The sequence below is a fragment of the Scyliorhinus torazame genome, chromosome 1, assembly GCF_047496885.1.
Source record: "Scyliorhinus torazame isolate Kashiwa2021f chromosome 1, sScyTor2.1, whole genome shotgun sequence".
Taxonomy (NCBI): Eukaryota; Metazoa; Chordata; class Chondrichthyes; order Carcharhiniformes; family Scyliorhinidae; genus Scyliorhinus; species Scyliorhinus torazame.
In genome coordinates, this window is record NC_092707.1 from 15,122,281 (window position 1) to 15,149,298 (window position 27,018).

At 49.7% G+C, this 27,018-nt stretch overlaps 1 protein-coding gene across 14 annotated transcripts in view; it reads left to right on the forward strand.

The window, feature by feature from the left end:
• fbrsl1 (fibrosin-like 1) overlaps positions 1-27,018 on the forward strand; it is a 1,210,587-nt gene that overhangs the window by 1,065,495 nt on the left and 118,074 nt on the right. For all 14 annotated transcript variants that reach the window (XM_072468583.1, XM_072468681.1, XM_072468689.1 and 11 more), the window contains one exon: positions 14,456-14,504. In XM_072468583.1, the coding sequence (XP_072324684.1) occupies positions 14,456-14,504 (49 nt within the window). The remainder of the gene's footprint in view (positions 1-14,455; positions 14,505-27,018) is intronic.

Sequence of the window (27,018 nt, forward strand, 5' to 3'; positions counted from 1 at the left end):
TCCATATTAAAAATGAAATTGCCATTCTGTGTAACCCATTGAGTGCTGTAGGTTCTTCATTCTATAACTACAGACGGAATAATATATACATGGGAATAGTTATCAGTCCGGATGACAAATCATTAAGACCAAAGGTAAAACTTAATCTGAAATGAGGCTGCAGCCTTAAAATCACTCCCTTGTACACTCTATAGGATTGCTCCCTCCTTGAGTTCTACTTCAGCAGTGGCTGTGAGTGCTCTGTGCCTCCATGTACGTAATGCCTGATGGAATACACAAAGCAGTGGAAAAGGTTGTGACTTTAATACTGTAACCTTACTGCCAATCCATGGTTGGTAGCCATGAAAAGCTATCAATCTTTTGAGCATTATATGATCCGATGAGCATGCGCGCACGCACACTTCCTACTTTTACAGGGAAAACTGGAGTTAATATGTGAAAATTTACAGTAAATTGGTAAATTAATTAAATCTTTTTAACCTGTCTCCAGCCTTTGACATGGTTGACCACACGATCCTTCTCTGATGCCTCTTTACTGTTATCAAGCTGGGAGGGACTGCTGTCACCTTATCCCATTCTTACCCATCTAATCATGGCTATGATGTCACTTGCAATAGTTTTTTTCCTGACCCTGCACCGTTATCTCAGGTGCACTCCAAGAATCTATCCTTCGTCCTCTCCTATTTCTCATCTACCTGCTGCCCTTGGCTCAACGTCCAAAAAGCACACCTTTAGTTTTCACTTTGTATACTAACAATACCAAGCTCTCCCTCACCACCTCCGCTCTCAGCTCCTGCCCTGTCCCTCATCACCTCCTCTCTCAGCTCCTGCCCTGTCCCTCATCACCTCCTCTCTCAGCTCCTGCCCTGTCCCTCACCACCTCCTCTCTCAGCTCCTGCCCTATCCCTCACCACCTCCTCTCTCAGCTCCTGCCCTATCCTTCACCACCTCCTCTCTCAGCTCCTGCCCTATCCCTCACCATCTCCTCTCTCAGCTCCTGCGCTGTCCCTCACCACCTCCTCTCTCAGCTCCTGCCCTATCCCTCACCATCTCCTCTGTCAGCTCCTGCACTGTCCCTCACCATCTCCTCTCTCAGCTCCTGCACTGTCCCTCACCATCTCCTCTCTCAGCTCCTGCACTGTCCCTCACCATCTCCTCTCTCAGTTCCTGCCGTGTCCCTCACCACCTCCTCTCTCAGCTCCTGCACTGTCCCTCACCACCTCCTCTCTCAGCTCCTGCACTGTCCCTCACCACCTCCTCTCTCAGCTCCTGCACTGTCCCTCACCATCTCCTCTCTCAGCTCCTGCACTGTCCCTCACCACCTCCTCTGTCAGCTCCTGCTCTGTCTCTCACCACCTCCTCTCTCAGCTCCTGCACTGTCCCCCACCACCTCCTCTCTCAGCTCCTGCCCTATCCCTCACCACCTCCTCTCTCAGCTCCTGCACTGTCCCTCACCACATCCTCTCTCAGCTCCTGCACTGTCCCTCACCACCTCCTCTCTCAGTTCCTGCCGTGTCCCTCACCACCTCCTCTGTCAGCTCCTGCACTGTCCCTCACCACCTCCTCTCTCAGCTCCTGCACTGTCCCTCACCACATCCTTACTCAGCTCCTGCACTGTCCCTTACCACCTCTGCTCACAGCTCCTGCACTGTCCCTCACCACCTCCTCCCTCAGCTCCTGCACTGTCTCTCACCACCTCCTCTCTCAGCTCCTGCACTGTCTCTCACCACCTCCTCTCTCAGCTCCTGCCCTATCCCTCACCATCTCCTCTCTCAGCTCCTGCACTGTCCCTCACCACCTCCTCTCTCAGCTCCTGCCCTATCCCTCACCATCTCCTCTTTTGGCTCCTGCACTGTCCCTCACCATCTCCTCTCTCAGCTCCTGCACTGTCTCTCACCACCTCCACTCTCAGCTCCTGCACTGTCCCTCACCACCTCCACTCTCAGTTCCTGCACTGTCCCTCACCACCTCCTCTCTCAGCTCCTGCACTGTCCCTCACCATCTCCTCTCTCAGTTCCTGCCGTGTCCCTCACCACCTCCTCTCTCAGCTCCTGCACTGTCCCTCACCACCTCCTCTCTCAGCTCCTGCACTGTCCCTCACCACCTCCTCTCTCAGTTCCTGCCGTGTCCCTCACCACCTCCTCTGTCAGCTCCTGCACTGTCTCTCACCACCTCCTCCCTCAGCTCCTGCACTGTCCCTCACCACCTCCTCTCTCAGCTCCTGCCCTGTCCCTCACCACCTCTGCTCACAGCTCCTGCACTGTCCCTCACCACGTCCTCTCTCAGCTCCTGCACTGTCCCTCACCACCTCCTCTCTCAGCTCCTGCACTGTCCCTCACCACCTCCTCTCTCAGCTCCTGCACTGTCCCTCACCACCTCCTCTCTCAGTTCCTGCCGTGTCCCTCACCACCTCCTCTCTCAGCTCCTGCACTGTTCCTCACCACCTCCTCTCTCAGCTCCTGCACTGTCCCTCACCACCTCCACTCTCAGCTCCTGCACTGTCCCTCACCACCTCCACTCTCAGCTCCTGCACTGTCCCTCACCACCTCCTCTCTCAGCTCCTGCACTGTCCCTCACCACCTCCTCTCTCAGCTCCTGCACTGTCCCTCACCACCTCCTCTCTCAGCTCCTGCACTGTCCCTCACCACCTCCTCTCTCAGCTCCTGCACTGTCCCTCACCACCTCCTCTCTCAGCTCCTGCACTGTCCCTCACCACCTCCTCTCTCAGCTCCTGCACTGTCCCTCACCATATCCTCTCTCAGCTCCTGCACTGTCCCTCACCACCTCCTCTCTCAGTTCCTGCCGTGTCCCTCACCACCTCCTCTGTCAGCTCCTGCACTGTCCCTCACCACCTCCTCTCTCAGCTCCTGCACTGTCCCTCACCACATCCTCTCTCAGCTCCTGCACTGTCCCTTACCACCTCTGCTCACAGCTCCTGCACTGTCCCTCACCACCTCCTCCCTCAGCTCCTGCACTGTCTCTCACCACCTCCTCTCTCAGCTCCTGCACTGTCTCTCACCACCTCCTCTCTCAGCTCCTGCACTGTCTCTCACCACCTCCTCTCTCAGCTCCTGCACTGTCCCTCACCACCTCCTCTCTCAGTTCCTGCCGTGTCCCTCACCACCTCCTCTCTCAGTTCCTGCCGTGTCCCTCACCACCTCCTCTCTCAGCTCCTGCACTGTCCCTCACCACCTCCGCTCACAGCTCCTGCACTGTCCCTCACCACCTCCACTCTCAGCTCCTGCACTGTCTCTCACCACCTCCTCTCTCAGCTCCTGCACTGTCCCTCACCACCTCCTCTCTCAGCTCCTGCACTGTCCCTCACCACCTCCTCTCTCAGCTCCTGCACTGTCCCTCACCACCTCCACTCTCAGCTCCTGCACTGTCCCTCACCACCTCCTCTCTCAGCTCCTGCCCTATCCCTCACCACCTCCTCTCTCAGCTCCTGCACTGTCCCTCACCACCTCCTCTCTCAGCTCCTGCACTGTCCCTCACCACATCCTCTCTCAGCTCCTGCACTGTCCCTCACCACCTCCTCTCTCAGTTCCTGCCGTGTCCCTCACCACCTCCTCTCTCAGTTCCTGCCGTGTCCCTCACCACCTCCTCTCTCAGCTCCTGCACTGTCTCTCACCACCTCCTCTCTCAGCTCCTGCACTGTCTCTCACCACCTCCTCCCTCAGCTCCTGCACTGTCCCTCACCACCTCTGCTCACAGCTCCTGCACTGTCCCTCACCACCTCTGCTCACAGCTCCTGCACTGTCCCTCACCACGTCCTCTCTCAGCTCCTGCACTGTCCCTCACCACCTCCTCTCTCAGTTCCTGCCGTGTCCCTCACCACCTCCTCTCTCAGTTCCTGCCGTGTCCCTCACCACCTCCTCTCTCAGCTCCTGCACTGTCCCTCACCACCTCCGCTCACAGCTCCTGCACTGTCCCTCACCACCTCCTCTCTCAGCTCCTGCCCTGTCACTCACCACCTCCGCTCTCAGCTCCTGCACTGTCCCTCACCATGTCCTCTCTCAGCTCCTGCACTGTCCCTTACCACCTCCACTCTCAGCTCCTGCACTGTCCCTCACCACCTCCTCTCTCAGCTCCTGCACTGTCCCTCACCACCTCCTCTCTCAGCTCCTGCACTGTCCCTCACCACCTCCTCTCTCAGCTCCTGCACTGTCCCTCACCACCTCCTCTCTCAGCTCCTGCACTGTCCCTCACCACCTCCTCTCTCAGCTCCTGCACTGTCCCTCACCACCTCCTCTCTCAGTTCCTGCCGTGTCTCTCACCACCTCTGCTCACAGCTCCTGCACTGTCCCTCACCACGTCCTCTCTCAGCTCCTGCACTGTCCCTCACCACCTCCTCTCTCAGCTCCTGCACTGTCCCTCACCACCTCCTCTCTCAGCTCCTGCACTGTCCCTCACCATCTCCTCTCTCAGCTCCTGCACTGTCCCTCACCACCTCCACTCTCAGCTCCTGCACTGTCCCTCACCACCTCCTCTCTCAGCTCCTGCACTGTCCCTCACCACCTCCTCTCTCAGCTCCTGCACTGTCCCTCACCACCTCCTCTCTCAGCTCCTGCACTGTCCCTCATCACCTCCTCTCTCAGCTCCTGCACTGTCCCTCACCACCTCCTCTCTCAGCTCCTGCACTGTCTCTCACCACCTCCTCTCTCAGCTCCTGCACTGTCCCTCACCACCTCTCTCAGCTCCTGCACTGTCCCTCACCACCTCCTCTCTCAGTTCCTGCCGTGTCCCTCACCACCTCCTCTCTCAGCTCCTGCCGTGTCCCTCACCACCTCCTCTCTCAGTTCCTGCCGTGTCCCTCACCACCTCCGCTCACAGCTCCTGCACTGTCCCTCACCACCTCCTCTCTCAGTTCCTGCCGTGTCCCTCACCACCTCCTCTCTCAGCTCCTGCACTGTCCCTCACCACCTCCGCGCTCAGCTCCTGCACTGTCTCTCAACAACACCTCTCTCAGCTCCTGCCCTATCCCTCACCATCTCCTCTCTCAGCTCCTGCACTGTCCCTCACCATCTCCACTCTCAGTTCCTCCACTGTCTCTCAACAACACCTCTCTCAGCTCCTGCACTGTCCCTCACCACCTCCTCTCTCAGCTCCTGCACTGTCCCTCACCACCTCCTCTCTCAGTTCCTGCCGTGTCCCTCACCACCTCCTCTGTCAGCTCCTGCACTGTCTCTCACCACCTCCTCCCTCAGCTCCTGCACTGTCCCTCACCACCTCCTCTCTCAGCTCCTGCCCTGTCCCTCACCACCTCTGCTCACAGCTCCTGCACTGTCCCTCACCACGTCCTCTCTCAGCTCCTGCACTGTCCCTCACCACCTCCTCTCTCAGCTCCTGCACTGTCCCTCACCACCACCTCTCTCAGCTCCTGCACTGTCCCTCACCACCTCCTCTCTCAGTTCCTGCCGTGTCCCTCACCACCTCCTCTGTCAGCTCCTGCACTGTCTCTCACCACCTCCTCCCTCAGCTCCTGCACTGTCCCTCACCACCTCCTCTCTCAGCTCCTGCACTGTCCCTCACCACCTCCTCTCTCAGCTCCTGCACTGTCCCTCACCACCTCCTCTCTCAGCTCCTGCACTGTCCCTCACCACCTCCTCTCTCAGTTCCTGCCGTGTCCCTCACCACCTCCTCTGTCAGCTCCTGCACTGTCCCTCACCACCTCCTCTCTCAGCTCCTGCACTGTCCCTCACCACATCCTCTCTCAGCTCCTGCACTGTCCCTTACCACCTCTGCTCACAGCTCCTGCACTGTCCCTCACCACCTCCTCCCTCAGCTCCTGCACTGTCTCTCACCACCTCCTCTCTCAGCTCCTGCACTGTCTCTCACCACCTCCTCTCTCAGCTCCTGCACTGTCCCTCACCACCTCCTCTCTCAGCTCCTGCACTGTCCCTCACCACCTCCTCTCTCAGTTCCTGCCGTGTCCCTCACCACCTCCTCTCTCAGTTCCTGCCGTGTCCCTCACCACCTCCTCTCTCAGCTCCTGCACTGTCCCTCACCACCTCCGCTCACAGCTCCTGCACTGTCCCTCACCACCTCCACTCTCAGCTCCTGCACTGTCTCTCACCACCTCCTCTCTCAGCTCCTGCACTGTCCCTCACCACCTCCTCTCTCAGCTCCTGCACTGTCCCTCACCACCTCCTCTCTCAGCTCCTGCACTGTCCCTCACCACGTCCTCTCTCAGCTCCTGCACTGTCCCTCACCACCTCCTCTCTCAGTTCCTGCCGTGTCCCTCACCACCTCCGCTCACAGCTCCTGCACTGTCTCTCAACAACACCTCTCTCAGCTCCTGCCCTATCCCTCACCATCTCCTCTCTCAGCTCCTGCACTGTCCCTCACCACCTCCTCTCTCAGCTCCTGCACTGTCCCTCACCACCTCCTCTCTCAGCTCCTGCACTGTCCCTCACCACCTCTTCTCTCAGTTCCTGCCGTGTCCCTCACCACCTCCGCTCACAGCTCCTGCACTGTCCCTCACCACCTCCTCTCTCAGTTCCTGCCGTGTCCCTCACCACCTCCGCTCTCAGCTCCTGCACTGTCCCTCACCACGTCCTCTCTCAGCTCCTGCACTGTCCCTCACCATCTCCTCTCTCAGCTCCTGCACTGTCCCTCACCACCTCCTCTCTCAGCTCCTGCACTGTCCCTCACCACCTCCTCTCTCAGCTCCTGCACTGTCTCTCACCACCTCTGCTCACAGCTCCTGCACTGTCCCTCACCACGTCCTCTCTCAGCTCCTGCCCTGTCCCTCACCACCTCCTCTCTCAGCTCCTGCACTGTCCCTCACCACCTCCTCTCTCAGCTCCTGCACTGTCCCTCACCACCTCCTCTCTCAGCTCCTGCACTGTCCCTCACCACCTCCTCTCTCAGCTCCTGCACTGTCCCTCACCACCTCCTCTCTCAGTTCCTGCCGTGTCTCTCACCACCTCTGCTCACAGCTCCTGCACTGTCCCTCACCACCTCCTCTCTCAGCTCCTGCACTGTCCCTCACCACGTCCTCTCTCAGCTCCTGCACTGTCCCTCACCACGTCCTCTCTCAGCTCCTGCACTGTCCCTCACCACCTCCTCTCTCAGCTCCTGCACTGTCCCTCACCACCTCCTCTCTCAGCTCCTGCACTGTCCCTCACCATCTCCTCTCTCAGCTCCTGCACTGTCCCTCACCACCTCCACTCAGCTCCTGCATTGTCCCTCACCACCTCCTCTCTCAGCTCCTGCCCTGTCCCTCACCACCTCCACTCAGCTCCTGCATTGTCCCTCACCACCTCCTCTCTCAGCTCCTGCACTGTCCCTCACCACCTCCTCTCTCAGCTCCTGCACTGTCCCTCACCACCTCCTCTCTCAGCTCCTGCACTGTCCCTCACCACCTCCTCTCTCAGCTCCTGCACTGTCTCTCACCACCTCCTCTCTCAGCTCCTGCACTGTCCCTCACCACCTCCTCTCTCAGCTCCTGCACTGTCACTCACCACCTCCTCTCTCAGTTCCTGCCGTGTCCCTCACCACCTCCGCTCACAGCTCCTGCACTGTCCCTCACCACCTCCTCTCTCAGTTCCTGCCGTGTCCCTCACCACCTCCTCTCTCAGCTCCTGCACTGTCCCTCACCACCTCCTCTCTCAGCTCCTGCACTGTCCCTCACCATCTCCACTCTCAGTTCCTGCACTGTCTCTCACCACCTCCTCTCTCAGCTCCTGCACTGTCCCTCACCACCTCCTCTCTCAGCTCCTGCACTGTCCCTCACCACCTCCTCTCTCAGCTCCTGCACTGTCCCTCACCACCTCCTCTCTCAGCTCCTGCACTGTCCCTCACCACCTCCTCTCTCAGCTCCTGCACTGTCCCTCACCACCTCCTCTCTCAGCTCCTGCACTGTCCCTCACCACCTCCTCTCTCAGCTCCTGCACTGTCCCTCACCACCTCCTCTCTCAGCTCCTGCCCTGTCCCTCACCACCTCCGCTCTCAGCTCCTGCACTGTCCCTCACCACCTCCACTCTCAGCTCCTGCACTGTCCCTCACCACCTCCTCTCTCAGCTCCTGCCCTGTCCCTCACCACCTCCGCTCTCAGCTCCTGCATTGTCCCTCACCACCTCCTCTCTCAGCTCCTGCATTGTCCCTCACCACCTCCTCTCTCAGCTCCTGCACTGTCCCTCACCACCTCCTCTCTCAGCTCCTGCACTGTCCCATACCATCTCCTCTCTCAGCTCCTGCACTGTCCCTCACCACCTCCACTCAGCTCCTGCATTGTCACTCACCACCTCCTCTCTCAGCTCCTGCACTGTCCCTCACCACCTCCACTCAGCTCCTGCATTGTCACTCACCACCTCCTCTCTCAGCTCCTGCACTGTCCCTCACCACCTCCTCTCTCAGCTCCTGCACTGTCCCTCACCACCTCCTCTCTCAGCTCCTGCCCTGTCCCTCACCATCTCCTCTCTCAGCTCCTGCACTGTCCCTCACCACCTCCACTCAGCTCCTGCATTGTCCCTCACCACCTCCTCTCTCAGCTCCTGCACTGTCCCTCACCACCTCCTCTCTCAGCTCCTGCACTGTCCCTCACCACCTCCTCTCTCAGCTCCTGCACTGTCCCTCACCACCTCCTCTCTCAGTTCCTGCCGTGTCCCTCACCACCTCCGCTCACAGCTCCTGCACTGTCCCTCACCACCTCCTCTCTCAGCTCCTGCACTGCCCCTCACCATCTCCTCTCTCAGCTCCTGCACTGTCCCTCACCACCTCCACTCAGCTCCTGCATTGTCCCTCACCACCTCCTCTCTCAGCTCCTGCCCTGTCCCTCACCACCTCCACTCAGCTCCTGCATTGTCCCTCACCACCTCCTCTCTCAACTCCTGCACTGTCCCTCAACACCTCCTCTCTCAGCTCCTGCACTGTCCCTCACCACCTCCTCTCTCAGCTCCTGCACTGTCCCTCATCACCTCCTCTCTCAGCTCCTGCACTGTCCCTCACCACCTCCTCTCTCAGCTCCTGCACTGTCTCTCACCACCTCCTCTCTCAGCTCCTGCACTGTCCCTCACCACCTCCTCTCTCAGCTCCTGCACTGTCCCTCACCACCTCCTCTCTCAGTTCCTGCCGTGTCCCTCACCACCTCCGCTCACAGCTCCTGCACTGTCCCTCACCACCTCCTCTCTCAGTTCCTGCCGTGTCCCTCACCACCTCCTCTCTCAGCTCCTGCACTGTCCCTCACCACCTCCGCTCTCAGCTCCTGCACTGTATCTCAACAACACCTCTCTCAGCTCCTGCACTGTCCCTCACCACCTCCTCTCTCAGCTCCTGCACTGTCCCTCACCATCTCCACTCTCAGTTCCTGCACTGTCTCTCACCACCTCCTCTCTCAGCTCCTGCACTGTCCCTCACCACCTCCTCTCTCAGCTCCTGCACTGTCCCTCACCACCTCCTCTCTCAGCTCCTGCACTGTCCCTCACCACCTCCTCTCTCAGCTCCTGCACTGTCCCTCACCACCTCCTCTCTCAGCTCCTGCCCTGTCCCTCACCACCTCCTCTCTCAGCTCCTGCCCTGTCCCTCACCACCTCCTCTCTCAGCTCCTGCACTGTCCCTCACCACCTCCTCTCTCAGCTCCTGCCCTGTCCCTCACCACCTCCTCTCTCAGCTCCTGCACTGTCCCTCACCACCTCCTCTCTCAGCTCCTGCACTGTCCCTCACCACCTCCTCTCTCAGCTCCTGCACTGTCCCTCACCACCTCCTCTCTCAGCTCCTGCCCTGTCCCTCACCACCTCCGCTCTCAGCTCCTGCACTGTCCCTCACCACCTCCACTCTCAGCTCCTGCACTGTCCCTCACCACCTCCTCTCTCAGCTCCTGCACTGTCCCTCACCACCTCCTCTCTCAGCTCCTGCCCTGTCCCTCACCACCTCCGCTCTCAGCTCCTGCATTGTCCCTCACCACCTCCTCTCTCAGCTCCTGCACTGTCCCTCACCACCTCCTCTCTCAGCTCCTGCACTGTCCCTCACCATCTCCTCTCTCAGCTCCTGCACTGTCCCTCACCACCTCCACTCAGCTCCTGCATTGTCACTCACCACCTCCTCTCTCAGCTCCTGCACTGTCCCTCACCACCTCCTCTCTCAGCTCCTGCACTGTCCCTCACCACCTCCTCTCTCAGTTCCTGCCGTGTCCCTCACCACCTCCGCTCACAGCTCCTGCACTGTCCCTCACCACCTCCTCTCTCAGTTCCTGCCGTGTCCCTCACCACCTCCTCTCTCAGCTCCTGCACTGTCCCTCACCACCTCCGCTCTCAGCTCCTGCACTGTCCCTCACCACCTCCGCTCTCAGCTCCTGCACTGTCTCTCAACAACACCTCTCTCAGCTCCTGCCCTATCCCTCACCATCTCCTCTCTCAGCTCCTGCACTGTCCCTCACCACCTCCTCTCTCAGCTCCTGCACTGTCCCTCACCACCTCCGCTCTCAGCTCCTGCACTGTCCCTCACCACCTCCTCTCTCAGCTCCTGCACTGTCCCTCACCACCTCCTCTCTCAGCTCCTGCACTGTCCCTCACCACCTCCGCTCTCAGCTCCTGCACTGTCTCTCAACAACACCTCTCTCAGCTCCTGCCCTATCCCTCACCATCTCCTCTCTCAGCTCCTGCACTGTCCCTCACCACCTCCTCTCTCAGTTCCTGCCGTGTCCCTCACCACCTCCTCTCTCAGCTCCTGCACTGTCCCTCACCACCTCCGCTCACAGCTCCTGCACTGTCCCTCACCACCTCCGCTCTCAGCTCCTGCACTGTCCCTCACCACCTCCGCTCTCAGCTCCTGCACTGTCTCTCAACAACACCTCTCTCAGCTCCTGCCCTATCCCTCACCATCTCCTCTCTCAGCTCCTGCACTGTCCCTCACCACCTCCTCTCTCAGCTCCTGCACTGTCCCTCACCACCTCCGCTCTCAGCTCCTGCACTGTCCCTCACCACCTCCTCTCTCAGCTCCTGCACTGTCCCTCACCACCTCCTCTCTCAGCTCCTGCACTGTCCCTCACCACCTCCTCTCTCAGCTCCTGCACTGTCCCTCACCACCTCCTCTCTCAGCTCCTGCACTGTCTCTCACCACCTCCTCTCTCAGCTCCTGCACTGTCTCTCACCACCTCCTCTCTCAGCTCCTGCACTGTCCCTCACCACCTCCTCTCTCAGCTCCTGCACTGTCCCTCACCACCTCCTCTCTCAGCTCCTGCACTGTCCCTCACCACCTCCTCTCTCAGATCCTGCACTGTTGCCAAGTTATCAGACTTCTTAACTAATGTGCAGTACTGGATGAGCAGAAATATTTTCCAATTAAAGATTGGGAAGTCTGAAGCCATTGCTCTGCTCCAAACCCTGTTCCCTGTCTACCAACTCCATCCCTCGCCTGGGCCACAGTTGGAAACTAAACCAATCTGTCCCCAATCTTGATATCATTTTTGACCATGAGCTTAACTTCCAATTTCATGTTTGTGCCATCACCAAGACTGCTTACTTTTACCTCCGTAACATCAACCAACTTCACCCCGTCTTCGTTCATCTGCTGCTGAAACTCTCATTCATGCCTATCTCTAGACTTGACTATTCTAATTCACTCCTGGCTGCTCTCTCCTGTTCTCTCTCTGTAAACTTGACATTATCCAAGACTCTGCTACCCATTCCATAGCTTGAACTGAATCCTAATTAACTATCACTCTGTCCTTGTTGACCTACATTGGCTCCTGGTCAAGCACAGCTTGATTTTAAAATGATGATCCTTGTTTTCCAATCCCTCCGTGATCTCGCCCCTCCTTATCTCTGCAATCTCCTTCAGCCCCACAAGCCTCCGAAGTACATGTATTTTGCATTCTTCTAATTCTGGCTTTTGAACTCTAATCACTGCACATTTAGCAGCTGCATGTGTCTTAAGCTCTGGAATACCAACCCTACCCCACTCTGCCTCTCCCCCTCACTTCTCTCCAGTAACACACTCCTTAAAACCTACCTCTTTTACTGTCTTTGGTCATCTCTCCAGTAACACACTCCTTAAAACCTACCTCTTTTACTGTCTTTGGTCATCTCTCCAGTAACACACTCCTTAAAACCTACCTCTTTTACTGTCTTTGGTCATCTCTCCAGTAACACACTCCTTAAAACCTACCTCTTTTACTGTCTTTGGTCATCTTTTTAAAAATAAATTTAGAGTACCCAATCATTTTTTCCAATTAAGGGGAAATTTAGCATACTCCCCCCCCCCCCCCTCCCTACCACCCTCCTCTTTCCCCCCCCCCCCCCCCCCCCCCCCTCCCTTTTGTTGGTACAGAGGCGAGGGTATCTGGTCTCTCCAGCGCAAAGTTTAGTGCTTGTACCATTTGTTTTTTGTAGAAACGTGTTGTGAACTTTTTTAATAATCAGAGTATCCCCCCCCTCCTCCCCATACATTGGTACCCTGTTTCTCCAACACAAAATTAGTGTTTGTATCGTCTGGCCTTGTATATATTTTTTACTGTTTTAATAAAAAGATATGGTCAATCCACCTACCCTGCATATCTTTGGGTTGTGGGGGCGAAACCCACGCAAACACTGGGAGAATGTGCAAACTCCACACGGACAGTGACCTAGAGTCGGGATCGAACCTGGGATCTTGGCGCCGTGAGGCAGCAGTGTTACCACTGCACCACCGTGCTGCCCCCCCGTCTTTGGTCATCTGACCTAATACCTCTTTCATGGATCGGTGTGATATCATTTTATAATGCTCTTTTGAAGTGCTGTGGGACTTTATTATGTTGCAGATACTATACAGGTTGTAGCAATGAATGCAGTAACAAACGCACAATGAATGTAGTAATAAACACACAATTAATGCAGCTTCTCAGCCGCTAAGCTGCTAGAACTTAGAGCCACAGTAAAAAGGAGATCATCCCCTGTAAACCTGCTAAGCAGGTTGGAATTAAATTGTACAGTGTTGTAATTGTACTGTATACTGCCAGCTGTTACTGTAAAAGACATAACTCTTCAATCAGGTGTTTGTCACTAGCATTGCCCCCTTGGATCAAGCTACTAACCCATATCAGTGTGGCGTGTTAGCAGTGGTAAGACCACTGGATGCGCTGCCCTTGAACAACCCAAAAATTATCTAAACGTTTAACACATGATTTTTTTTTCAAGCTCCGGTTAAGGGGGTGATGGGAAATTTGATTGATTTCTGGTCTATACTCGACTCATCATTGCATTCCTAATATTAACTGACTTAACTAAAAGTTTTCAACTGACAGAAGTGCTGGTGTTTTTAGTTGTGTATTCAAGTACTTTTCTTTGAAGTAGTAGAATTTCTCCCTTAGAAATGCTGTTTCTTCTATTTTATATCTACTAAACGTTCAGGTTGCCTATTGTATGGATTTATTTATATAAAATAACAAGATAGGTACACATAACTAAATTGCCTTTTTAAAAATGTGGTGTTTACACTCCTTTTAAAATAGGTTGTGCGAATTAAGAGTCACAAAAACAAGTCTTTTATGCCCAAATTAGAGAGTAGCAGCTTTTAATGTTCCGGTCCATTTTAACATACTGGTTAATCCTTTTCCCAACCGCCTCTCATCAACATTAAGCAAATAATGTGTAGCTGCTTACATTAACTGGGTTGCTTGAGAATCCCGTAACCACAGATGGTTTTCATTGAAAATCAATTTTGAGTACAAAAGGCTTATTGAGCTTGACAAGTCAGGTTTATGACTGGTGGGAAGTCTTGGCATGTGAAACTTGAAGGAAGTTCAATCCCCTTGCGCCAAGGGGAGACTAGATCAAAGTGACGGGGTTAATTGATGAAATGGCATCTCAAAGTAAGCCAGGTCTGAGGGGATCAAAGAAATTTGCTAGAACTTTGCAGGCTGCTGCATCAATTCTGTCCAAGCGTGCAGCATGCACTAAGAGTTTTTTTTTTTCTCTGCCTCTTTGAAAAGATTTACAAAAATACTTTCCACATCACCCAGGGTCCACCTGTGAGTTTTCAGTCATAATGGAATAATAATCATCAATAACGTTTGCAAAGCGAAAGTAAATTGCATGTCCTGCAGTGCAGAAATCGTGGCTTTATTGTCCGTTTTTGCGTGTATTTCAAGATCTATGGGTGCTTCCTAGTCAAAAGTCTGCGTACACTGTTTGAAGACATATTTGTCAGAGCTCAAACGTGTATTGAACACACCATGTTTTGTTTATTTGCATGGAACTGTTGTGCAAGAGCATTTTTGATCCAACAGCCTTGAAATACTGCCTCTTGGTTGTGACCATATCTGTTTTCTCACCAAAAATTGGATTGGCAAACTATTCATGTTCTGTTTACATCCAAACAAATGGATAAATTTATCAACTTTATGCCCTTACGTGTATATCGCTAGCAAAATTTTGGCCTTGGATAGCAAAACACTTCCCTCTACTGGTAGTTTTCAAGTAATACATTGGATACAAATCTCTAATCTTAACATATATCTTCTCCGTTTTTCCCACAGGCATCAGATGTAGGCTCAGAGAAACTCTTCTCACCTGCAGCAAGTAAAGGTATGTTTATCTTCTCATTCAGGGCAAAGTTTAAATTCTTCAGAACACTCAAAAATTCAGCAATCTTTTTATCATTCTATGAACTGCAGTCTCTGGTAGTTCTAAATTGATTTGTGCCAGATTTAAATCACTGCATTTAATTGAAAGGATACTTAAAATTAACAGTGGAAATTAGCAAATTGCCCAAAGTGCTTTCAAAGCTGAATGATAGAACCTTGCTGTTAGTCGGGCAAATGCTTTTCAAATTCTGTGCAACTTTATAATCCAGACTTATGAAGGCATTACTTGTCTTCCTTCCCTAAATCTTAAGGTCAGAATTTCACTTCCAAATTGTAGCTCCTATAATCAGGCTAAATTTGATATTCAACATTGTTCACATTTGTTGCATAATGTGAGCATTATGGTGTGTTACTGAAAATCTGATCAAGTGGCTCCTTTTTTAAAAAAAACAACAACTCACTCATCTGTTTCTGTCTTTTCCCTCAAACTTTGTCAGAGTTACTTAAATATTGAAATGCTTAGAATGGTCTCTCATTAATGTGCCTTTTGTGAACTGTATTCAGTTAAGAATGTGCAGGCTCAGCACAGAGCCCTTCACACCAGGTACACACTCTAAATATCTGCCAGTATTTCCCCCTTGCTACATTTTCTCTGTTCTTAAAGCAAAGGTGGCACGAATTTACAAATACAAATGGAGTAAGCAGGATCGTACTGGAGGAACAGTTTGGAGCATCTGTTTAATATCTGCTTGCATTTGCAAAATAAATTTTAATTCCTCAGAACTCAAAATGCTCAGATCTTTCAGTAACTTCAACTGAAAAATTAGTTGATTAGTCAGAAGTTTACCACCTGCAATGTTCAGTAGATACTTATACTACTTGAATTCAAAAGAAATAATCATAAGAAATGATGTCAATGTTATGCTACTTACAAAGATCTATGTTTTGCAACAATTTTTTAATATTATGTCTTCAAAAAGAGCTTTGAATTAAAAATGATTAAACACTACATTTGGATCCAAGTTGTGTCGGTGAGTACAGTTATAAGCAGGCATGGTTTAATTATGGGATCCAGCTGGAGCTGGATGAACTTCGGATCATTCGGGAGGCAGAGGTGGTCATAGATAGAAGCTTCAGGGATGTAGTTACTCCGAAGAATAAAGATAGATGGGTGACGGTGAGAGGGGCTGGGAGGAAGCAGTCAGTACAGGGATCCCCTGTGGTCGTTCCCTTAGGAACAAGTATACCGCTTTGGATACTGTTGGGCTACAGGTCTCTGGCACGGAGTCTGTCCCTGTTGCTCAGAAGGGAAGGGGGGGAGAGGAGTAGAACATTAGTCATTGGAGACTCCATAGTTAGGGGGATAGATAGGAGATTCTGTGGGAACGAGAGAGACTCGCTGTTGGTGTGTTGCCTCCCAGGTGCCAGGGTGCGTGATGTCTCGGATCGTGTTTTCGGGATCCTTAAGGGGGAGGGGGAGCAGCCCCATGTCGTGGTCCACATGGGTACCAACGACATAGATAGGAAAAGGGATAGGGATGCAAGGCAGGAATTCCGGGAGCTAGGGTGGAAACTTCGATCGAGGACAAACAGAGTTATTATCTCTGGGTTGTTACCTGTGCCACGTGATAGCGAGATGAGGAAGAGGGAGAGAGAGGAGTTGAACACGTGGCTACAGGGATGGTGCAGGAGGGAGGGTTTCAGATTTCTGGATAATTGGGGCTCATTCTGGGGTCGGTGGGACCTCTACTAACGGATGGTCTACACCTGGACCAGAGGGGTACCAATATCCTGGGGGGGGGGGGGGGGGGGGGGGAATTTGCTAATGCTCTTCGGGAGGGTTTAAACTAGTTCAGCAGGGGCTTGGGAACCTGAATTGTAGCTCCAGTATACAGGAGGTTGAGAGTAGTGAGGTCATGAGTAAGGTTTCAAAGTTGCAGGAGTGTACCGGCAGGCAGAAAGGTGGTTTAAAGTGTGTCTTCTTCAATGCCAGGAGCATCCGGAATAAGGTGGGTGAACTTGCGGCATGGGTTGGTACCTGGGACTTCGATGTTGTGGCCATTTCGGAGACATGGATAGAGCAGGGACAGGAATGGTTGTTGCAGGTGCCGGGGTTTAGATATTTTAGTAAGCTCAGGGAAGGTGGTAAAAGAGGGGGAGGGGTGGCATTGTTAGTCAAGGACAGTATTACGGTGGCAGAAAGGACGTTTGATGAGGACTCGTCTACTGAGGTAGTATGGGCTGAGGTTAGAAACAGAAAAGGAGAGGTCACCCTGTTAGGGGTTTTCTATAGGCCTCCAAAAAGTTCCAGAGATGTAGAGGAAAGGATTGCAAAAATGATTCTGGATAGGAGCGAAAGCAACAGGGTAGTTGTTATGGGGGACTTTAACTTTCCAAATATTGACTGGAAACGCTATAGTTCGAGTACTTTAGATGGGTCTGTTTTTGTCCAATGGGTGCAGGAGGGTTTCCTGACACAGTATGTAGATAGGCCAATGAGAGGCGAGGCCATATTGGATTTTGTACTGGGTAATAAACCAGGACAGGTGTTAGATTTGGAGGTAGGTGAGCACTTTGGTGATTGTGACCACAATTCCAATACGTTTACTTTAGTGATGGAAAGGGATAGGTATATACCGCAGGGCAAGAGTTATATCTGGGGGAAAGGCAATTATGATGCGATGAGGCAAGACTTAGGATGCATCGGATGGAGAGGAAAACTGCGTGGGATGGGCACAATGGAAATGTGGAGCTTGTTCAAAGAACAGCCACTGCGTGTCCTTGATAAGTGTGTACCTGTCAGGCAGGGAAGAAGTGGCCGAGCAAGGGAACCGTGGTTTACTAAAGCAGTCGAAACACTTGTCAAGAGGAAGAAAGAGGCTTATGTAAAGATGAGACAAGAAGGTTCAGTTAGGACGCTCGAGAGTTACAAGTTAGCTAGGAGGAACCTAAAGAGAGAGCTATGAAGAGCCAGGAAGCGACATGAGAAGTCTTTGGCAGGTTGGATCAAGGATAACCCTAAAGCTTTCTAGAGATATGTCAGGAATAAACAAATGACTAGGGTAAGAGTCGGGCCAGTCAAGGACAGTCGCGGGAAGTTGTGCTTGGAGTCCGAGGAGATAGGAGAGGTGCTAAATGAATATTTTTCGTCAGTATTCACACAGGAAAAAGACAATGTTGTCGAGAATACTGAGATTCAGGCTACTACACTAGAAGGGCTTGAGGTTCATGAGGAAGGAGGTGTTTGGAAAGTGTGAAAATAGATAAGTCCCCTGGGCCGGATGGGATTTATCCTAGGATTCTCTGTGAAGCTAGGGAGGAAATTGCTGAGCCTTTGGCTTTGATCTTTAAGTCATTTTTGTCTACAGGAATAGTACCAGAAGACTAGAGGATAGCAAATGTTGTCCCCTTGTTCAAGAAGGGGAGTAGAGACAACCCCGGTAACTTACCAGTGAGCCTTACTTCTGTTGTGGACAAAATCTTGGAAAGGTTTATAAGAGATAGGATGTATAATCATCTGGAAAGGAATAATTTGATTAGAGATAGTCAACACGGTTTTGTGAAGGGTAGGTCGTGCCTCACAAACCTTATTGAGTTCTTTGAGAAAGTGACCAAACAGGTGGATGAGGGTAAAGCAGTTGATGTGGTGTATGTGGATTCCAGTAAAGCATTTGATAAGGTTCCCCACAGTAGGCTGCTGCAGAAAATACGGAGGCATGCGATTCAGGGTGATTTAGCAGTTTGGATCAGAAATTGGCTAGCTGGAAGAAGACAAAGGGTGGTGGTTGATGGGAAATGTTCAGACTAGAGTCCAGTTACTAGTGGTGTACCACAAGGATCTGTTTTGGGGCCACTGCTGTTTGTCATTTTTATAAATGACCTGGAGGAGGGCGTTGAAGGATGGGTGAGTAAATTTGCAGATGACACTAAAGTCGGTGGAGTTGTGGACAGTGCGGAAGGATGTTACAAGTTACAGAGGGACATAGATAATCTGCAGCGCTGAGCTGAGAGGTGGCAAATGGCAGAAAAGTGTGAGGTGATTCATTTTGGAAGGAATAACAGGAAGACAGAGTACTGGGTTAATGGTGAGATTCTTGGCAGTGTGGATGAGCAGAGAGATCTCGGTGTCCATGTACATAGGTCCTTGAAAGTTGCCACTCAGGTTGAGAGGGTTGTTAAGAAGGCGTACGGTGTGTTAGCTTTTATTGGTCGAGGGATTGAGTTTCGGAGCCGAGGTCATGTTGCAGCTGTACAAAACTCTGGTGCGGCCGCATTTGGAGTATTGCGTGCAATTCTGGTCGCCGCATTATAGGAAGGATGTGGAAGCATTGGAAAGGGTGCAGAGGAGATTCACCAGAATGTTGCCTGGTATGGAGGGAAGATCTTATGAGGAAAGGCTGAGGAACTTGAGACTGTTTTCATTAGAGAGAAGAAGGTTAAGAGGTGACTTAATTGAGGCACACAAGATGATCAGAGGATTGGATAGGGTGGACAGTGAGAGCCTTTTTCCTCGGATGGTGATGTCTAGCACGAGGAGACATAGCTTTAAATTGAGGGGAGATAGATATAAGACAGATGTCAGAGGTAGGTTCTTTACTCAGAGAGTAGTAGGGGCGTGGAATGCCCTGCCTGCAACAGTCGTGTACTCGCCAACACTAAGGGCATTCAAATGGTCATTGGATAGACATATGGACGATAAGTGAATAGTGTAGATGGGCTTTAGAGTGGTTTCACAGGTCGGCGCAACATCGAGGGCCGAAGGGCCTGTACTGCGCTGTAATTTTCTATGTATACCATTGGCAGCAGTGCCTAAGGCCCTAAATTCTGGAATTCCCTCACTAAACCTCTCTCTCTTTTCCTCTCTGTGGGCCTTTCTCTCTCCCTCTCTTCTAAGACTGTCCCAAATAGACTTTTTAGTGACCTGGCCTGATTCCTCCGTGTGTGGCTGTGTCAATTTTTGTTTGACTATGTAAAAGTACTTTGGGACCTTTTACTACATTAAATCCTATATAACGACAAATGGTTGCGAACTGGTGGCGTTTGTAGCTTCTGGTATTTCAATAAATCCTTGCTATTTCTTTTACAAGGATCAAATTTCTTGTGCTTTTTGATTAGAACGCTGTTAAGGACATTAACATTTGCGCTGTAAAACATTGATGGTTAAATTTAAATGAAAATGAGCTGTCGTTTTGTGGTTTGTCTCTTTTGCATAAAAGTACTTGGCTGCAAACATTGTTTTTCAAACTTAGGGGTTACAAAGCTCCTGTGGGGTCTTTGGTCCTTTCCTCTCCACTGAATGATCCGTTCTCAAGTAACAGATTCCAGCAGTTACACCCACGAATAGTCAATGTAGAAACATAACTGATTGCTCAATCTTCAGTATATGTTGCACAGACTGGATGCCCTGCAGGAGCATGAAAGGTATTAATAAGAAATGATTTCATGGAAAGCCCATTTATTTGAAGTGGGACCATTTCTAAAGTGCTGAGTGAGGCAGTTTAGTTTACAGCTGGGAACAATTAAGGTGTAAGATTTTTTTAAGTCCTCCTATTTCGCAAATATCTTTTGTCGGCTATATTGTCCTAGCATCTTGTGTAAAACTATTTCTTTTCCATTTTCCTTCACCTTTTCCCACTTCCTCTATTTGTTTTATCTCACCCTCTTGTGCCTTTACTCTCCCCAGGCCAAACACATTCCTTTCACATGGGGATCGAGATACTGGCCCTGATAAGTACTGGGGAGAGAAAAAAAATGCTGTACTGATAGGTGAAGAGAAATAAGTTTGGATGGGGTTCATTTGGAGCAGAAGTAGTGGCTTAGATCTGTTGGGTTGAAGAGTCTGTTTCTGTACTGCAAAACTCTTATGTTAACCAAGGCTGCTCCAAAAGTGCTTTTTGATCCGACTGGTAGGAATTCTGTGAGCGTGGCAGTCGTCGACATGTTGTGACTACTTTTTTTACTTCGTTCCATTTCTTCAGTAACATAGTTGGTTTTGCTTTTATTTCTCTTAGCAATTCCATGGAATGTCACCGCTAAACTCAGCAACTTGCAGTACAGAGGAGGATCCGGTGGTGTGCTAGCCACACTGTTAATTGCTGTCTCTTCCCAGATTAGCTCTCTGTACAGCAACCCAGCAGTTTCTGGAAATATTTACTTGGGTTAAAAATAACAGAAATATTTGCATTTATAATGTGCCTTCAGGGAAACATCTGAGTGCTTCAAATGAAATAGAATCACCCTTATGTCAACAGATTTGACAGAATTTTCACACAGCGACTTTGCAGAAATGACCATGAGTATAGTGCTAAACAAATTTATGCAATAAACCACACAGCGTGTGGAAAGCAGCCTGCCTCCGAAGATATTGCTGATTTTCTCAATTTATGGCAACACATTTTCGAATTTAAGGGGGTTTAAAAAATATACACCTTGTATGACTAGTCAAAGTGTGGTTTCTGTCACTCACGATGCTGTTTTTTTAAAATTAATAAAATGTGGCCTTTTTTCTTTCCAAGCTTCGTTTTCCCATGTGCCCCAAATCAAATTTTCTACATATGCATCAATAGAATACTGAAGCCTTTGTGAGGGTCACCACAGTTGCTTTCGAAATGTTGGTTTTAGTTCTGCAGTGTTAATTATTTAACTGAGGAAATCAAAATTTCAGCAACTTTTTCTTACGACTGTACCTTAATGAATTTTTATTTTCATTACTTCTCTCTGCAGTATTTGAATGTTAAATTAGCAACTGATTAAAAAACAAGCACACGCCAAGTGGTTGTGGCAGTTTGAACAAGGGTTCAGTTACGTTTTTCAGTGGTGCTGATTTTAGAATGGAGCCTCCCTGATACACAATTTAGTGCAGAAATTGGTAGTCCTGTAGGCATTTTATATAAATCAGACCGATGTATTTTGTTTAAAATGGGCATCATATACTAATTTGGTCATCCGTTTTAAGCTGTGTAGTTTTGCAATTCAGATAATGGTATTGAGGTTTTGCTGTTTGCTTTTAGCAAGAGGAAACCTACTTCTGTTGAAAGGTTTATGATGGAAATGAATTGCTTGTATATCATTAACAACTAGCGCATAAATGTGGCGTAGCCCTTCCTGGCTCTCCTATGGCCAAAATGGCAGGTTTCTGACAGCTGATTGATGGACAGAAACTTTGAGTCCTGGCCCAGTGTAGGAAGCAGGTTTGTGTTTGTTGATAAAGAAAGCCTTTTTTTAGGTCTTGGTTGGGGAAGTACATTCCAGAATTTTTTAGACTCCTGCTGCAGTCTCTATTCAAGTCATTGTACAATAGTCTACTGTTTAAAGAGCCTGATTTTTGTTATGAAAACCAGTCGTAAAATATACTGCTGGTTTAATTATTTTGGAAGGATCTTCAAGGTCTTGTGGGTTCTGGTTGGTTTTACTCTTCCTGCTCTGTTAACAGAATGTGCTGGCTTGTCATGTTGCTGGCATGAATGTAGACCACCAGAGGGTATTTTCTTTTTGTCCCATAACCGAGCTCTATTTTCCTCCTTTGGGACACTTCTAAACCTTTTCAACTCAAGAAATATGTAGCCTAAAGGGAGAAATGGTCAGGCTTCATCATAATCACAAGAGTTTTGTGTAGGCATCTGTAGAGAATCAGTTAAACGAAAGAGGTATTGACCCATAAGCATATATGTGTCCATTAATGGAAATATTTTACCCCGTGGAGGTGGATGAGTTTACTGTTGTGAAATCCACGGTTTCATTTAGGCTTTTTCAATTTAACTACTTGATCTAGGTATAGATGGAATTCAGAACTAAATATCCCATTTAATATTTTGCACAAGTCAGATATTTTGAGCACCAAGCGATATTAGTTCAATAAGTTCTTTATTTCAAAATGCTAATGCAAATTGGTGTAGTTAAAAGGGTTAAACTTACAGGCCTTTGTCTAGCTTGAGCATGCAAGTTGTTTTTGTGAATAGTGCCTTACAGCTATGATTAATTTTGACCCGGTATTAAGTGCATTTTCAGAAAGTGTATTGAATTGAATGTTTACTGTATCAACTGGAGTAGACCTGGGAAGCTTAGAGGATTATGATGCTTAAACACAGATGGCATTTTAAGCCATTCTTAATTGTTTCCATTAAACCTACCAACCCAACATGTTCTGCTCATACCCTGGACGGATACAGCAGGTATGACCTTCTGTATTTTCTCCATTTTGATGGTGCATTTCTACCCATGTCGGTGAATTTAAAATCGCTTAAAATGCTTGTGAAGTTAGTTGGAAAGTGATTTTGTTTCTAAGAATAGAGATTTCACAAAAAACTAAGCTCTTCTATTTGACTCTCCCACTCTCTAATAAAGAGGGGAAAGGAAATCTGAGGCCGCACTCTATACTTTACCACTCCTTACTGACACTGTGCTGCTGAAATAGTGACATAATGTTATTACTAAACCAAAGCTGTGGTATTTTTAGTTCAAGATCGAATTGATGTCAGGAGGGTTAGATGTGGATTTTTTTTGTCCATTTAATTCAAAACAGAAATAAACAAAGTAAAGTATAAATAAACTAAATTAATTTTAGAAGTAACTGCTCTGTGTATAATCTAGGACAAACAGCCATTCATCAATTCTGACTGGGTTGAAATAAAATAAATCTATGTACCGTATACGTAACACAGCAGGGATGAACTGAAGCCATACAAGTTTGGTGCCGAGATAGTTAGGGTGATGGTGAGAGTGAGTTAAGAGTGGTCCTGTGTGTTAGGTATGAAGGCGTGAATGATAATATGCGTGAGCTGGGCTGTGCGGCATTTCTTGCTCCCACCTGTGTGCACCACTTTTTGTATTTATGTATCTGTAATAATTGCTTTAAAGTATTCCCAAGCCTGTCTGGAACAATGTCAACAGAATTTGAGTGCTCCAGAGGGAAATGGGTTGATAGATTTGTAAGTGAGCATTCAGTTTCTTCCACCACCTCTTAGCAGTGCATGTAATTTGTTGATGTGCTCATTCAGGTATTTTATGTGGGTGCCTGGGGAATTAGGCATGTTGAAACTGACAACCCAAGAAGCAAATTAAATTGGATGAACTATTTCAAAAGTGGCAGAAACTTGAAGAAAAAGTATTGTTTTAATTCAAGCAAAACAAATGCTGAGCAGATTGATTGGTGAAGTTTGGAAAAGCAATGTTACAGCTATCGGTGTAATGCACAAAGTGACAGTCCATCATTCGATGTAAAGAGCATTGTCTTGTAGGTATACAAACAAGATATAAGAGCAGGAATAGGTCATTTGGCCCTCAAGGCTGCTGTGCCTGATTGTCCAAATCTGGTAGCAAGAAAGACGTTTCAAAAGCAATGTCCTCTCCCAAGCCAACTTGCCCAGAGGTGCTAATCACTTAACACCAGCTCTGTTGAGCAGGACATTCGTTTGTACGCCTGACTCCAGAAGCAATTGCTCTACTCGGAACTTGGTTGTAGCAGGAGGACCCCGGAAATGCTTTAGGGATGTCCTCAAAAGCATCCCTGAAGAGGTTGAACACATCGTCTGCATGGGAAACCTCCAAACAACCCAACCCTTCAAGCACCACCTGCCCCGCCCTACATATGGGAGATCGGCAGATCACACATTGGACTTGTCCGCTGTCTCAGAACCCATTAAATTGCAGCGGAAACAAGTTATCTTCGATCCCAAGAGAGTGACAAAGATAGAAAAGAAGAGTTCCCTTAGTATCCAAAAATCTATCGTCTCTTAAATATGTTCAACAAGGGCAGCACGGTAGCACAGTGGTTAGCACAGTTGCTTCACAGCAATAGTATGGGCCTGTTGAGACCATGCCAGGATTACTATATATAGTTTTGGTCTCCTTAACGAAGGAAAAATATATATTTTTTAATATAAGTTTAGAGTAGCCAATTCCTTTTTTTCCAATTAAGGGACAATTTTAACGTGGCCAATCCACCTATCCTGCACATCTTTGGGTTGTGAGGGCGAAACCCACGCAAACATGGGGAGAATGTGCAAACTCCACACGGACGGTGACCCAGACCTGGGATTGAACCTGGGACCTCGGCACCGTGAGGCAGCAGTGCCACCACTGTGCCACCGTGCTGCCTGAGCATCTGCACTGTTAATTCCTTTAAGAATTTTAAATGTTTACATGCGATCACCTGTCACCGTTCAAAATTCCAGGGATTACAGTCCCAATCTATTTAATATCTCCTCCTCGGACAATCCCCTCATCCCAGGAATCCGTCTAGTGAACCTTTATTTCACTCCATCCAAGGCAAATATATTCTTTCTTAAGGGCAGCACATGGCGCAGTGGTTCGCACTGGAACTACGACGCTGAGGACCTGGGTTCGAATTCCGGTCCTGGGTCACTGTCCGTGTGGAGTTTGCACATTCTCCCCGTGTCTGCGTGGGTTTCACCCCCACAACCCAAAATGTGCAGGTTAGGTGGATTGGCCATGCTAAATTGCCCCTTAATTGGGGAAAAAAAGGAATTGGCTACTCTAAATTTGTATTAAAAAATATATATTCTTCCTTAGTTAAGGAGACCAAAACTACATACAGTAATCCTGGCATGGTCTCAACAGGCCCATACTATTGCAGTAAGGCTCCTTCACTCTTCGCCTTTATTAAGAAAAGGCTGGAGTCTACCTTAATATTTGCTTTCCTAATTCCTTTTTAAATCTGCATGTTCATTTCTTATGATTCATGTTCAAGGATACCCAGGTTCCTTCCTCTGGACACCAAGGTTTCTCAGTCTCTCTCCATTTAAAAAAAAATTTAGAGTGCCCAATTCATTTTTTTCAATTAACGGGCAATTTAGCGTGGCCAATCCACCTACACTGCACATCTTTGGGTTGTGGGGGCGAATGTACAAACTCCACAGTGACCCAGAGCCGGGATCAAACCTGGGACCTCGGCGCCGTGAGGCTGCAGGGGTAATCCACTGCGCCACCGTGCTGCCCTGTCTCTCTCCATTTTAATGATGTGCTGAAAGTGACTGAAAGCTGCCTACATCCATCAGAGGCAAATGTGCCATGTGATGTAACACTCCAGCTCAGCTTCTGGTTTGCGTTGAGTTTGCTTTTCTCAGCACTTCCGGAGTATTTAGCCCGCAGGAAAATGCACGTGTGGAATTCGGATGAAGAAGGATTTAGGTTCTGCTTTTATACCCTTCATGCAAGTAGCCTGCTGAAATTCTTAGTCTGATTTTACACCTGAATAGTTACCTCGTGAAGCACTGTTGGGCGGCAGAAATTGATTGGCCATGCTAAATTGCCCCTTGGTGTCCAAAGATGTGCAGGTTAGATGGATTGGCCATGATCAATGCCTGGGGTTACAGGGATAGGATGAGCGAGTGGGCCTCGGTAGATTGCTGTTTCAGAAGATCAGACCCAATGGGCTGAATGGCCTCCTGCACTGTAGGGATTATTTGGATTCTAACTACACTACAGTGCGAGTCAGTGACTTCAGTAGCGGTGGAGAGGAAAGTTGCAAAATGCACTCCGTGCTTAAAGGGTTAAACTTCAAACTACCTTGCAGAATTTTAACTACAAGTTGGAGTCATACCTGGCACAAAGGACGATGATTGTGGTGGTTGGAGGTCAATCATCTCAACTCCAGGACATCACTGCAGGAGTTCCTCGGGGTTGTGTCCTAGGTCCAACCATCTTCAGCTGCTTTATTAATGACCTCCCTTTCATCATCAGGTCAGAAGTGGGGATATTCACAGATGACTGCACAATGTTCAGCACCATTCGCGACGACTCAGATAATGAAGCAGTCCATGTCCAAATGCAGCAAGACCTGGACAATATCCAGGCTTGGGCTGACAAGTAGCAAGTTACATTTGCGCCACACAAGTGCCAGGCAATGGCCATCTCCTACAAGAGAGCATCTAACCACCGCCTCTTGACATTCAATGGCATTACCATCTTTGAATCCCCCCATAATCAACATCCTGGGGGTTACCATTGTTCAGAAACTGAACTGGACTAGCCACGTTAATACTGTGGTTACCAGGACAGGTCAAAGGCTAGAAATCTTTCGGCGAGTAACTCGCCTACTAATCCCCCTTCCACAATCATTCAAACCCTCCACCACCGAACAGTGGCAGCCATGTGCACCATCTACAAGATGCACTGCATAACTCACCAAGGTTCCTAAGACATCACCTTCCAAACCCACAACCACTACCATCTAGAAGGACAAGAACAGCTGATACCTGGGAACCCCACCACTTGGAGGTTCCCCTCCAAGTCTCTCACCACCCCGATTTGGATATATATCGCCGTTCCTTCTCTGTCACTGGGGCAACATCCTGGAACTCCCTCCCTAACAGCACAGTGGGTGTACCTACACCTCAAAGACTGCAGCAATCAAGAAGGCAGCTCACCACCAGATTCTGAAGGGCAACTAGGGAGGGGCAATAAATGCTGGCCTAACCAGCGACGCCTACATCCCGTAAATGATTTTTTTTTAAAGCAGCAATCTCATCCATTACCAGTGACTTCTGTGCATTTAA